The 12,811-nt window shown below is 37.0% G+C and overlaps 2 protein-coding genes across 3 annotated transcripts in view; both read right to left on the bottom strand.

The window, feature by feature from the left end:
- Nucleotides 1-749: 749 nt before the first annotated feature.
- On the bottom strand, nt 750-7,011 carry VCPKMT (valosin containing protein lysine methyltransferase). Of its 2 annotated transcripts, XM_037834968.1 has the most exons (6): nt 6,279-7,011; nt 6,072-6,182; nt 5,829-5,901; nt 4,786-4,905; nt 3,691-3,795; nt 750-1,335 (listed from the first exon to the last, which is right to left on the bottom strand). In XM_037834968.1, the coding sequence occupies exons 1-6, from the start codon at nt 6,677-6,679 to the stop codon at nt 1,321-1,323; spliced, it is 825 nt and encodes a 274-aa protein (XP_037690896.1). In that variant the 5' UTR covers nt 6,680-7,011; the 3' UTR covers nt 750-1,320. The 2 variants fall into 2 exon arrangements, with proteins under 2 accessions (XP_037690896.1, XP_037690897.1); XM_037834969.1 differs by lacking the exon at nt 5,829-5,901 and having other exon boundaries at nt 6,083-6,182.
- A 146-nt stretch (nt 7,012-7,157) lies between these two features.
- The window catches only part of SOS2 (SOS Ras/Rho guanine nucleotide exchange factor 2), a 104,589-nt gene continuing 98,935 nt past the window's right edge, over nt 7,158-12,811 (bottom strand). The window contains 2 exon segments of the mRNA XM_037834970.1: nt 7,158-8,869; nt 9,864-9,973. Of these exon segments, the coding sequence (XP_037690898.1) occupies nt 8,360-8,869; nt 9,864-9,973 (620 nt within the window). The 3' untranslated portion in view covers nt 7,158-8,359.

Here is a 12,811-nt window from a genome sequence, read left to right on the forward strand (position 1 = left end):
AATGAAATGCTAAGGACAGTATAAACAAAGAATTTTGAAAAACAACAGCAAAGAACTTTTAAGATTGAAGTAAGCCTGAAGCAAGAATTCATCTCTTGACTATGATCCTTAATTTCTCTAAATAGCTGCTTTTGCTCTTTCTCAAAGCAGTCATCTGCTTTAGATTTTCATTCTCTTCAAAGCTATTTCTGAAACATTCACAAGGTCACAGGGTCTCAAAAACAATGTTTATTTTAACACGTAAAATGTGCCATTGAACACCAACGACTACAAGTACCAGAATTCTATCAGGTTACTATTACCCTTTGGAACTGGGGTGACTTAAACCCTTGACTGATTAGTAAATGTGAGCAAATAACTCACTAATTGACTATGGTAACATGTAAGACTGCACAGAATCAAAATCATTTGGTAAGTTTATATAGAATACCATTGTAGTTGTTTAATAACTTTTTACTGTTTCAGGTAAACAAGTTAACTTAAATAACTGTATTTTGGCCACATTTTCCTGGAAGATAGACTTGTAGGAAAAGTACATGAGCTACACAGTGCATGAACATGAAACTGGGCTTTTGATTCTCAAAAAATTTTTGAATGAAAAAATTTTCTATAGGTATCTTTTTTCCCTAACTCTCATTTGTCTTCTTACTTTCATTGTCATCACCTCCCTATGGCATAATTTACTATCTCAATCACCTGGAAATGTATGGTGGAGGAAAAAAAATAAAACTTTGACCAATACAGTTATATAAGACAATATTGTGGCTTTTTTATTCAAAGTAAAAGAACATTTACGAATTAAAGCTGACTTATAAGCAATGAAGTAGAAGACACATGGTAAAACTGCTAGATAATTAGATGTAAAACCAAAATCGCCTCTTTACCTATCTTGAATACAAACTAAAATCTACTGGTTTTAACTTAAAACATCATACAGAAACAGGTATCTCTCTTTAGAACACTGATCAATTTATCTGTAGTTTCCTGAAAACACAACAAGTCAACCATGCTGCTTCACTGTTTAGTTTTGGCAGACTTTAGGCTAACTTCAATGCCTATTTTTATTTTAGGAGTGACTGATTCATAACACTTATGCTGAACCAAGTGACCTAAGTTGGATTTCAGGTCTATTGGCAGGCAGGCAGGCAGTCAGTTTTCTTATTGCAGGCAGTCCATGGTGGTTGTGGTCTATGTATTGGATTTCTAAAGACATGCTGGAAAAATCTGTGAATACACTCTTCCCATGCTGTATTCACACACTCCATTCATATCTTTGGCTTATCCGGGTTATTAGAGGGTTGGATAAGATGACTAAAGGTTTCACGATGGAAATTTCTATAAGAAAACAAATGGAAACTTTGAAGACTGACTTCTCATTACCAATTAAGTATTGACTTTTTAAGTATTAAGCCTAGAATTGTGCTAAATGCAATTCAAATGAACAACTGTGCATAAATGTTCAGAGATGGTTCTTTGCTGACACCTAAAGTATGAGCAACCAAAGAAAAAACAGAACACCAACAAAATTAAAAACTTTTGTACTTCAAAGGACACTAACAAGAAAGTGAAAGGACAATCCACAGAATGAGAGAAATTATTTGCAAATCATGTACCTGATAAGTATTTTCCAGGACCATAAAGAACTCTTACAACTCCACAATAAAAAGCCAAAAACCCATTAAAAAAATGGGCAAAATATTTCCCCAAAGATATGGGAATGGCCAAAAAGCATACAAAAAGATGTTCAACATTCCTAGTCATTATGAAAATTTGCATTATGAAGATGCAAATCAAAACCACAATGAGATACCACTTCATACCCACTAGGATAGCTATAATAAAAAGATGGGCATTGACAAGTGTTGGAGAAGAAGGGGAGAAATTGGAAATCTTATACATTGCTGGTGGGAATGTAAAATGGTACAGCCACTGAGGAAAACAGTTAGGCAGTTCCTCAAAAGCTAAATATAATATAACCATATGACCCAGCAACTCTATTTCTAGGTACAGACCTAAGAGATTTGAAAACATATACTCACACAAAAACTTTTACATGAATGTTCACAGTATTATTCATGACAGTCAAAACATGGAAACAACCCAAATGTCCATCAATTGCTGAATGGATGGATAAGGTGTGGTATATCCATACAAATGAATTATTATCTAGCCATAAAAAAGAGGAAGTGCTGATGTGTGTTACAACATAGATGAACCTCGAAAACACTGTGCGGAGTGAAAGAGGCCAAATACAAGAGGCCACATATATGTAATTCCATTTATGTGAAATGTCCATAGAGACAGAGAGTAGATTGTGGGAATGGGTGGGTGGAGAGAGAAGGCAGGGCAGGGGAATGGGGATTTGACTGCTAATGGTTATGGGGTTTATTTTTGGCTTGATGAAAATGTTCTAAAATTAGACAGTGGGGAAGGCTGCAGAACTGCGAACTTACTAAAAGCCACTGAATTACATATTTTAAAAGGGTGAAATTCCTGGTATATAAATTATATCTCAAAAAAAAAAATCTTTATATTAAGGAAACTCAAAATCTTTATGCTTCTACCCAAGATTCTACTTGTAAAACTGCCCAACGGCTGCTCCTTTTCACTTTAATTATTATTCTGGTTATTTTTGTGTGTGTGGTAATGAGGGTGTCGGGGATTGATTTTGGTAATGAATGTACAACTACGTAATGGTACTGTGAACAATCAAATGTATGATTTGTTTTGTATGACTGCGTGGTATGCGAATACATCTCAATAAAATGAATAATAATAAAAAAAAACAAAAAACAAAAAACTGTCCAACTGCTTCAGCTAAAACTGGATCCCTTAAGGCACAAAACATTTATTTATTTGTCTTTGTATCTCCAGCACCATGCCACATAAATGTCAGTTGACAAGAATTATTAATCCTACTACCCCAATTCTTTATATATTGTCCTAACACTTACTTATCCTTTGTTCTCTAATATTGAGTCATATTTGCTTTTGGCTATAATTCACATAATTAGAATACTTCATCATGAATAAATTCCAACAAAGCAAAGATAAGCAAGACAAGTGGGCTTTATTAAATTTAGCTTCCTTAAGTCATAAAACACATCATGTCTCTGCCTCACAAATGATGCTGGTGATACAAAAACCGATACAATTCCTCCTTTCTATAGGCTCAAACTCTATGTAGTCACAGAGGCAACTTGTACATAGTGTGAGAAGTGATATCACAGGTAATGGACACCAAAAATGGAGAACAAGCATACATTCTATGTATGCATTGTCTATGAGTGCATTTTTTTGTCTGCGGGAAGACCTAAGTTGTTATATTTTACTTTGTTAAAATTAATTTGAATGGTTGGAGAAAGTTAAAAAAGATCAGAACTGACATTTAAAAATCTAACATAAGAGAAGTTTATAAATAGCCAAGTGACTTGCCAGAGGTGATGTCCAAATATAAAGCTATACAAGTTAAGAGCTGGAAAGGTCCTTTACAAAAAAGCCTTATTTTAAGGAAGAACCAGAGCCCAGATAGGTTAATGATCTTATCACTGAGAGTCAGTGCCTGAGTCCAGCAAATCATCATAACTGTTTATCTACATCCAAACCTATGCCTACACCACGCATAAGCCTAGAGACAGTATCCAGCTGATGAAATCTCTTCAGGAGATGAAAAGCCAGGAATATATTTACCGATTTTTTCTTTCTGATGTATAAAATATGAATATCTTCGCTTCGATATTCTTCATCATGTTTTTCCAAAGGAATTTTTTCAAAATCAAAATCCAGTTGAAGGAGCTATAAATTTAAAAGAGATATACTTCAAATTCAATAATACAAACAGATTTATGGTGATAAAAGTCAGAATGGTGATTATCGATGGGGACTGGGAAGGGGCATGTGGGAAAGAGACTTCTGGGATTGTGAAAATGTTATGTATCTTGATGTTAAATGATAGTTACTTGGGTGTACACACATGAAAAAATTTAGCTGAGTACTTGATATGTGTGCCTTTTACATATGTTTTACCTCAATAAAATTGTTTAAAAATATAAAAGATTAAATTATAAAAAGTTTCAAAAGTTCGCTAACATTCCTTATATTCAAGAAACACATGAAAAAAAATTTAGCACGTGTTATCTGAGTCATAACACCTTTCTTATTAAACCAAAGTAGCCCTTGCAACTGATCCAATTACAGGGAAATACAGATGTGCCGTAAAGAGGAATCACTTGTAATATGATGGATTTTTGCCCATAAAAGGATTTGTATCACCACTGGGAGAAGCAACTTCTTGTGAGTCTATAATTATTTCCAAATAAAAAGTTAAAAAAGCAAAACCAAAATCCTGAAAATAGGATATCTAGGTCAGAGTTTTCATAAAAATGTAGAGGAAGTCACAGAAGTAAAGACATGTCACCTGCCTATTTCTATGATATAATCTCCAAAAGTATTACATACATCATCAATATGTTCCTAAAAGCAAGCATCATGTTTAAATAAACAATGACAACTTTCTCAGACAAATTCAGACAAAAGTGTTACTACTACTACTTTAGGTTGTTTTGTAGATACTAGATCAAATAATTAGAAAAGAAAAAAAAAAGCATCAGAAAAGATGAATGGGATGGGGGTGGGGGTGCCGTTTGGTAGAATGGTGGGCTCTCCTTGGGTTCACACAAGTAGAATATTTTCCCTACCCCAAACCACCAGAAGATACTTGAACACACAGTCACACAGCTTCTCTGAAGGGCAATCACTACAAAGACAGACTGGTGGAATACTTACTTCAAAATATTTTTTCTCAATTTCTGGATTTTTCCCCATTGTTCGTTGTTCATAACAACATATAACACAAGTCTCAGATCCAGTGAGATCTTTTAGGGTTTTCAGCAATGGCTCCAAAGACTGTTCACAAAGGAATATATATTTTTGTTTATGATCTCAAAAGTTTTCTACCATAAAGAAATTACAAAGGTGGAAATGGTAATTGTAACTCCCATACAATTTATACATCTTTGAATCAATCTAATAAAATGCCAGTAATGGTTGGTAAATTCCTCTTTCCTAATTGACCATTATATTGGTTTCAGTTTCCAAAGAAAGGATTCAAGTGAGGGCATTTTGGAGTTCCCAAGGGAAAATCAATGGAATGGACTTCACTTGTTAAAGTTTAACTGTATTTAATATAATTTAACTTGGGATTTAAACAAAAACCAACAATTTATCCTACAAAAGCAAATGTGAACCTAACTTGAGCATAGGCTGACTCAACATTCTTTAAAAAATGAGTGATGCCTACAACATTGTGAAGAAAAATCATTCTGAGTCTAATAAATTTTTCCATAGAACAACGAATTCTTTATAATGCAACCCAATTCAAAATGTCATGATTAACATCTCCACCAGAAACAGGTAAAGGGGTAAAAAAGTCAATCTTAGATTTTCAAATGGGAAAATCCTTTAAAAATTTTACAGAAGCCTCTAGTAAAACACTTTTCTCAACATGGTTCACAGGCCTATATGTCAATCATGAGTGTTATGTATGTAGTCTTTGGGAATCTTCGTCTTTTACAGCTCCTGTCCTCTCAGTACCACCTATGTAACTAAAATCTTCACAACCAGAGCTGAAAGCAGAGCAGAGATCTTGCTTTGGATTTTGCCATTAAACCAGCATTACCCATACAAATGCTCAATAAATACCCAACAGTCATAAACTGTAAGGCAGGTAACCCTGAATTCACAGTTGTTAAAGTGTGAAGAATTGTGTTTTAGAATCCATGAAATACTATGTGTCTTCTAAGGGAACAGACTTCACTCATTGAAGTTACCTCTTCGTAGTATATGCAGTCGGCCATCAGTATGTAGTCTGGTGGAGATGGAAAGTCTTCTATTTCTTCCCCCCTTAAAAGTATTAGGCAAATATTTTAAATGTTGCTTTAATAATGTAAAATACACTTGTTTTATAAATAAGAACCGGAAATTGCCCTTCCCATTACTATGCTTTTGGTGAAAAGCAATTTAAAGCAAACTACAAATCGTTATCTAAAATCAAGCTAAAAGGCCATACAAACCATTTCAGTACCTTGGCTTGAACTGAACCAGTGACAAGATGCTTGTTCATATTAATATTCATCTTCAGCAAGTCTTGCAATTCCTCAAGATCGGTGACTACAACATTTGCCCTATAAAACAAGGTCGATTGAGCGCGGAGACAGAAATGCCGGAAGCCAGTAAACGGGGTTTCTGAATAAAGCGGTAACTCTACCCCCAGTTCTTACCCGAGGGTAGCAGCCATGAGCCCCACGGCCCCGGTACCTGAACCCAGCTCCAGCACCGACCGCCGGCTCAGTGAACGGGTCCCATCGCCGGAAAAACCGGGCGTTTCCAGGTATTTAGAAAGGACAATTGCAGCGTCCCATACCACGCAACCCACGCCGCCGGAGCCATATTGCTGCAGTCTCAAAACCGTGCCGTCTCGCTTCTCCAAGACCCGCACAAAGCTCCGCAGCGGGTCCTCCACGGACTCCGCGGTAGCTGCCATAGCTGCTCGACAACCGGAGGCAACGCGCAGTGACGTCACATACCGGCACACGGCCCTGCGTGAGCCCACCGAGCTGCCCAGTGCCAAGGGTTGGCGCCATGGCGCGTGCGCCAACGCACAAAGCCCGGAAGGCACCATTATTTGGGCGTGGCCGAGACCCGGGCCACCCGCTTTTCTTAAGCCTTGGCGGCTTTATTCTACCCTAAATTACAAGCTTGGGTTAGCGAACAGACAGTATAAATCAACTTTTTCAACTTTTCCAGATAAGGCTGGTGCCTCGATCTGCTCTTAAAAAAAAATACAAAAATCGAAAAGCATCCTCAGAATCTTTTCATCTGGTTGGATACTGATTCCACACGGTAGTTACTGGCCCCTTTAATCCAGACGGCTTCCAAGATCCTACCAAAGGATTGCTATAAGGGGTTTTCTAGCGTGCTCCTTAATTTCCCGCATTAACAGTGAAAACAAAGCTATCCCTCTAAGATTTACATCATTTAAAATTTCTGGGATTATGTAATTTAAACTCCCGAAAATACTGAAAATAATGGGTGTATATCGTCACAGAACTCACCAACATCCCCCTTTATTCCTTAAACGAAAACACTTATTTTAAGTCTTTTAAAAATTAAGACCAAGGTGATTTATTAATCTTGTTAAGAACTCTGATACAAAGCACAGTAAAAGGCCACAGACCAGTAAATAAAACAACGTGGCTTTTGGCTACTTTACACCTGCTACTGCACTATCAGCAAAACACCCTTCTCATCACTTTGAAAGAACGTGTCAAAATGGCAAATAGAAGTTTTACCCACTTCTCTGTTTAATAAAGCTTTAAGTATTTGCTGGTTTAAACATTACCAATCTAAAAAAATTTTTTTTAAATTTGAGTTAACACAAGATTTATAGAGAAAATTACTAGGGTTTTGAAAAGGCAGATTTGGTTCCTATGCCATAAGAAACTTTTCCTCTGAATTTATGAATTAGTAAAGTAGCAGACTGTATTATAGGCCTCAAGTCACTTAAATTTATATAGATTATTAGCATTATCTTTAAATATACAATATAAACAAAACTGTACATACATGGCATCTTAACTGTGGTTTTCAAAACAATAGGCAACTCATTAGCTAAAGACACCTTAGTCTGCAAAAACAAAAGGCACATCTGAATGAGATACATGCTATATAATGGGCCCTTTTTTCCTTTCTATAATTGGGTTAGGTAGTCTTTGTTTACATTTTGACAAAATAATAAACAGTACATACTATTACTTTCATTCTACTTTTCATTTTTGTCTTCAGTAGCAAATACTGGCATTTAAGACATGGCATGAAAGAGTTTAAGAATAGTAGGGATTATTCACAATTCTCCTAGATGAAAAACTAGAAGATGGTCAATGAGGTTTAAAAATCAGTGACACTTATACCCCCCCATATTTGTGTAAATTCATGAGGTCTTAAAAAGGCCTCTCTTACTCAAATTTGAAAGATTCCACAAATGCACTATCCCCTTTCAGTGCAATGTCACTTTAAGCCATATTTTAGCAGAGTCTACAGTGCAAATATAAACTCTTTATACTGGCCTTTTGGCAGCACTGAGGATCCAAGACAAGGTAATGCTACTGATCACCTGAGGATAATGGAGAAGGACTTTTGTCTTTTTATTTTTCCAATTTCTAAAAGTTTATTTGATCAGTAGCACTTTTGTAAGAGCATTATTCGTAAAAAGTACTAAAATACTATGCCACTTTTGAATAAATTAAAAAAAAAAGGACTTTACAAATACCATTCCAGTGTCAGTGACTACATATGGCTGAAGTCATTGAGGAGTTTCTGCATTTTCTAGCAAAGGCAGTCTGTACAATGGAGGATGTGAAAGCTCCCGTTTATAAGTCTTTGGTGGCAGTTTTGGTAGGTGAGGGCTTGAATTCTGCCTTGGTGGAACCGGGGGAGCTGGAGGATGAGCGAGATTATTGTGACTAGAACTGAGCACATAGCATCGACGAGGTACCCTTGGAGAGGGTGTGCTAGGAGGAGTATTTGGTGAATTTGGACATGTACTAGCGTCTCTGAACCACTCTGGATCTCTGTGAAGATGTCCCATTGGAGGTGGCTGAAGATTGAATGGACAGTTTATAAAGTGTTCAGGAGGCCGAAGGGGAACTGGTGGAGGGGTATCAGGAAGAGGATCTCTTGGCGGCGGTGGAGGTGGACTATGGAGAGGTCCATCAAATGCACCAGTAGGAACAGGAACTCTGGGTTTTACCTTTGGAGGGGGAGGCTGTCTCGGTGGAATAGCAGGGGGGTCATCATCAGATTTCATATTTCCCTCAAAAATAAAAAATAAAATAATTAAACTATACTTCTCCTGAAAAATTTTTAAGAAAGAAATTTTAAAAGACTGAAAAATTATTGTGTGTCAAGTTAATTCTAGAGGCTCAAAAACAGTAATCTGGTTTAATTATCAGATTTATGAGTAAGTTACTCTCAGTTTAATTCAGGGTCCAGTTTAATATTTTCATATATGACACATTCTAATTGAAATCTTAGGACATATAGCCTTGAGTATCTTGCTTTGTGTATTTTAATTACAATAGGCAAGTGAGTGAAAATAATACATAGCTTTCTAAACATGAAAGGAACTGATATCAAGAGGACTTAATGTCCAGCTTCTGCTTACTGGGCATCTCCTTCTACTTTCCCCAGTCAGGCTTAGAACAGTGGTTCCCAAAGTGTGATTCAGGGACTAGGAGCATCAGCACGACTAGGGTACTTGTTAGAAATGCAGATTCCAGGGTTCTACCTTACACCTACTCAATCAGAAAATTTGTGGGTGGGAACCTGGCAAATCTGGTTTTAACAACCCTTCTAGGTAATAATGATACACCCTGAAGTTTCAGAAGCACTGGTTGAAACTCTAAAGAATACTTTGAATACTAAAGTTCTTTCCATCTATGCCTGAAAGAAAATGTACTTCTGAGTATCTGTGAATCTGCCCAGAAAAAGTATTATAAGGATGAAACAAGGAATCTGTATATTGTACAATACTGGGGACTCTTAGAACATTTCCCATAGTGCAATTACAGAAAGCAATTAGTGATTTCTTTAAAAATAATAAACATGGCTCACTACTGACCATTCCCACTCATGCATCCTGTGCAGACAGATATGTACTTGAATGTATTTTTCAAATATAACAATCCACATGCTTAAAAACCATAAGGAGTAGCCAAATTATAATTGACAGACTCTCTGTAAGAACCAGCACTATTTTGAAGATCACCTCTGAGTAAGCTGAGGCAAACCTAGGTTCTGTTGACTACCTTGGAGTTTGAAGCATCATGATCAAATTTTTTTCGAGGAGGAAGAGGAGGTGGAATCAGTGGCTCTTCACTTAGTTTATGTAAACTACCACATGAACTGAAGAAAGATTCTGGGAAGGGGGAAACAAAGATTAGTTTAACCACAATTCACAGTGCAATAAGAACAAAGTTGCAACCTGTAATCACCTCTGCTATGGCATTTGTCAGACTATACTGTAGCTGACTGTTGCTTTATCTATCCTTCCCATTAAACTGTAAGCTCTTTGAGAGCAGTGTATGTATTTTTGTATACCTAGCACCTAGCAGAGCCTGGTAAATGAAGGCATACCATTCAATTAAAATTAATAAGATTCTGCTATCTGAAAAGCCCCTCCTCCTTTTTAATCCTTAAAAAAAAAAAAAAAAAAAAAAAAAAACACACAGAACAAACAAAAAGCAAAAGAAACACGGTGCATAACCAGAGACCATATATATATTTTTTGAAGCAGCTAATATCAGATACATTGCTACACAGGTAATAAAACCTCCGTAAAGGAGACCTAAACATTTCTTCAAATAGAACTGTATCAGATAACACTTTCTCTTTGTGAGCCTCTTACTGATAATGGACATGTTATACAACTATATTAGGGAAATTTATGAAATAAGAAAGTATTAGGGGAAAAACTACCCCTATATATACCAACCAGACCTAGAATAAGATCTAGTTTCATTTTGATTTATTTCTTTTCTTTTCTTCACTATTAAAAAAATACCTGTAATTATGGTCCAACTTGCTATTTAATATCTCTTCACACACAAACAGGTAGTATAAAGGCAGTGACCATGTTTTATTTATCATATACAGAGATTGGGTACATTTTTTGGATACACTGAATGTGAATTGCTCATGTGATATCTGAGCAGAGATGGCATACTCATTGCTTCCTGTCAAAAATTGCTGTCTTGATCATGAGACTCTTTAGTCACCTCAGGGGTTCTTTTGGCTTAGGGGGCTGGCATCAAGCTGAAACAGAAGGTATGCCTAACGGGGTGTTGGCTGATGGTGCAGGAGGTTTGGCAGAGCACTACCTGCTGTGGATGTGTTCCTCTTGCCTGCCTAGCATCCTTGCCCTGTCTTCTGGAAGCTGAACTCCTCTTGGTGGTGGGCAACCCATCCCATGGGGTTCAGTCACCCAACCCTGCAGTGTACCCCAATTTCAGCCAAGAAATGAGTATGGGATCCACTTTCATAATATGCTCAGATTTTTGTCTACCTTTATTTCATGCATGTAACCATGTACTTCAGGGAAAGCTGACCTTACCCTCTAGCTCCAAGGATGGGTCCTGATTAGTCCAAGTCAATTCGAGAAATCCCAATCCTTTGGCTACAGTGATCAGTTTAGCCGTAAGCATGTGACGTAATCACACTAGTGAAATTTGAAAGGAGATTTTGCTGGGCTATCAGAAAGGAAGTTCCTTGATCTTTTGGAAAAGTGGTCTGTCAGTCTGTCTCTGAACCTCTCTCTTTCCTACCTGACTGAACAAGAAAGCACATATCCTTTATCTTTCCTGTCAGCAATTTTATGACCTTGAGGGAAAACAGCTTTAGATAAAGCCCATAATCTGGACAAAATAATGGAAAGTCAAAAAGAACCTTGGTGTTTAATAAACAACATCACTGAGTCAATGAATCAACCAATCTTAAGGCCACCTTTGTCTGGACTTCCAATTAAGAGTCAGAATGTTTTCTTGTTTCGGTCAGTCTTAGTTGGGTCTTTTCTTCTTTACAGAGAGCAAGCACTCATGGAAGCAGACTTTATGCAAATTATGGTGGGATAGGTGTAAGAGTATTTGAATCTGGGTCTGACTCTAGAATCAGACCACTTAACCATTGTTATAATTCTCCATTGTAGGCACTCAATAACCCTTGCAGAAGTGTGAACAGTTTTATTTTCTATCAAGAGCATTTCCCTGCAAGATTACAGTTTTCATAAACATTTTAAATAGCTGCACATTACCAGTGTTCCAAACCAGTGAATGTAGAAAAATTTACTGAATGAGTTACTTACAATTTTTTGCCATTCATTCATTTAACAAAAATTTATTGAGCACCTGTTATAATGCCAGGCACTGTTCTAGGCACTAGGGGCAAAAAATCATGTCTCCATGGAGCTTACATTCTAATCGCAGGAGAGAATAGATAAGTAAAAGGATAATTACAATAAATTGAAAAAAGTATTACATAGAGAGGGTTTTAGGAAGAGGTGGGAGGGGGCAATCTTAAATTGGGTGATTAGGGTAGGTCTTATTAAGGTAACACAGAGCAAAAGTCTGAAGGAGATAAGGGAGCAAGCCATGAAGGTATTTGGATGAAGAGCATTCTAAGCAAAGTACATGGCAAGAGCAGAGGTCCTGGCTTGGGCATGTGCCTACTGTGTTCAAGGAACAACCAAGAGGGAGGGTAGCTGAAGTAGAGTAAGTATGGGGAGAGACTAGTAGGTGATGAGGTCTGAGCGATCAAAGAAGCCAAACTGCATAGGGCCTGGTGGGCCCTTTGAGAGAACTTTGGCTTTTACTCTAATGAGATAGAAAGCCATGGAAAGGCTTTAAGCATAGATGATACATGGTCTGACACATTTAAAAGGATCACTCTGGCTCCTATGTTGAAAACAGACTGAAATAAGGTAAGTGGTAGTTAGGAGGCTATTGTAATAAATCAGGTAGAAGATTATGGTGGTTTAGACCAAGAAGCAGAAGTAGAGATGTTAACAAACAGTTAGCTTCTGGACATATTTCGAGGGTAAACAAGATTAGTTGATGGATTACATTTGGGCTGTGAGAAAAAGACGTCAAAGATAACCTCTAATATTTGTTGACCCACAAGTCAACAAGCTCTGTCTGTTTTGTATTTATAACTGAGATGGAGATTGAGGGAGAAATAAAGTTGAAGGGGATGAAAAGCAGCT

Source organism: Choloepus didactylus, chromosome 4 (assembly GCF_015220235.1).
Source record: "Choloepus didactylus isolate mChoDid1 chromosome 4, mChoDid1.pri, whole genome shotgun sequence".
In the NCBI taxonomy this organism is placed as follows: Eukaryota; Metazoa; Chordata; class Mammalia; order Pilosa; family Megalonychidae; genus Choloepus; species Choloepus didactylus.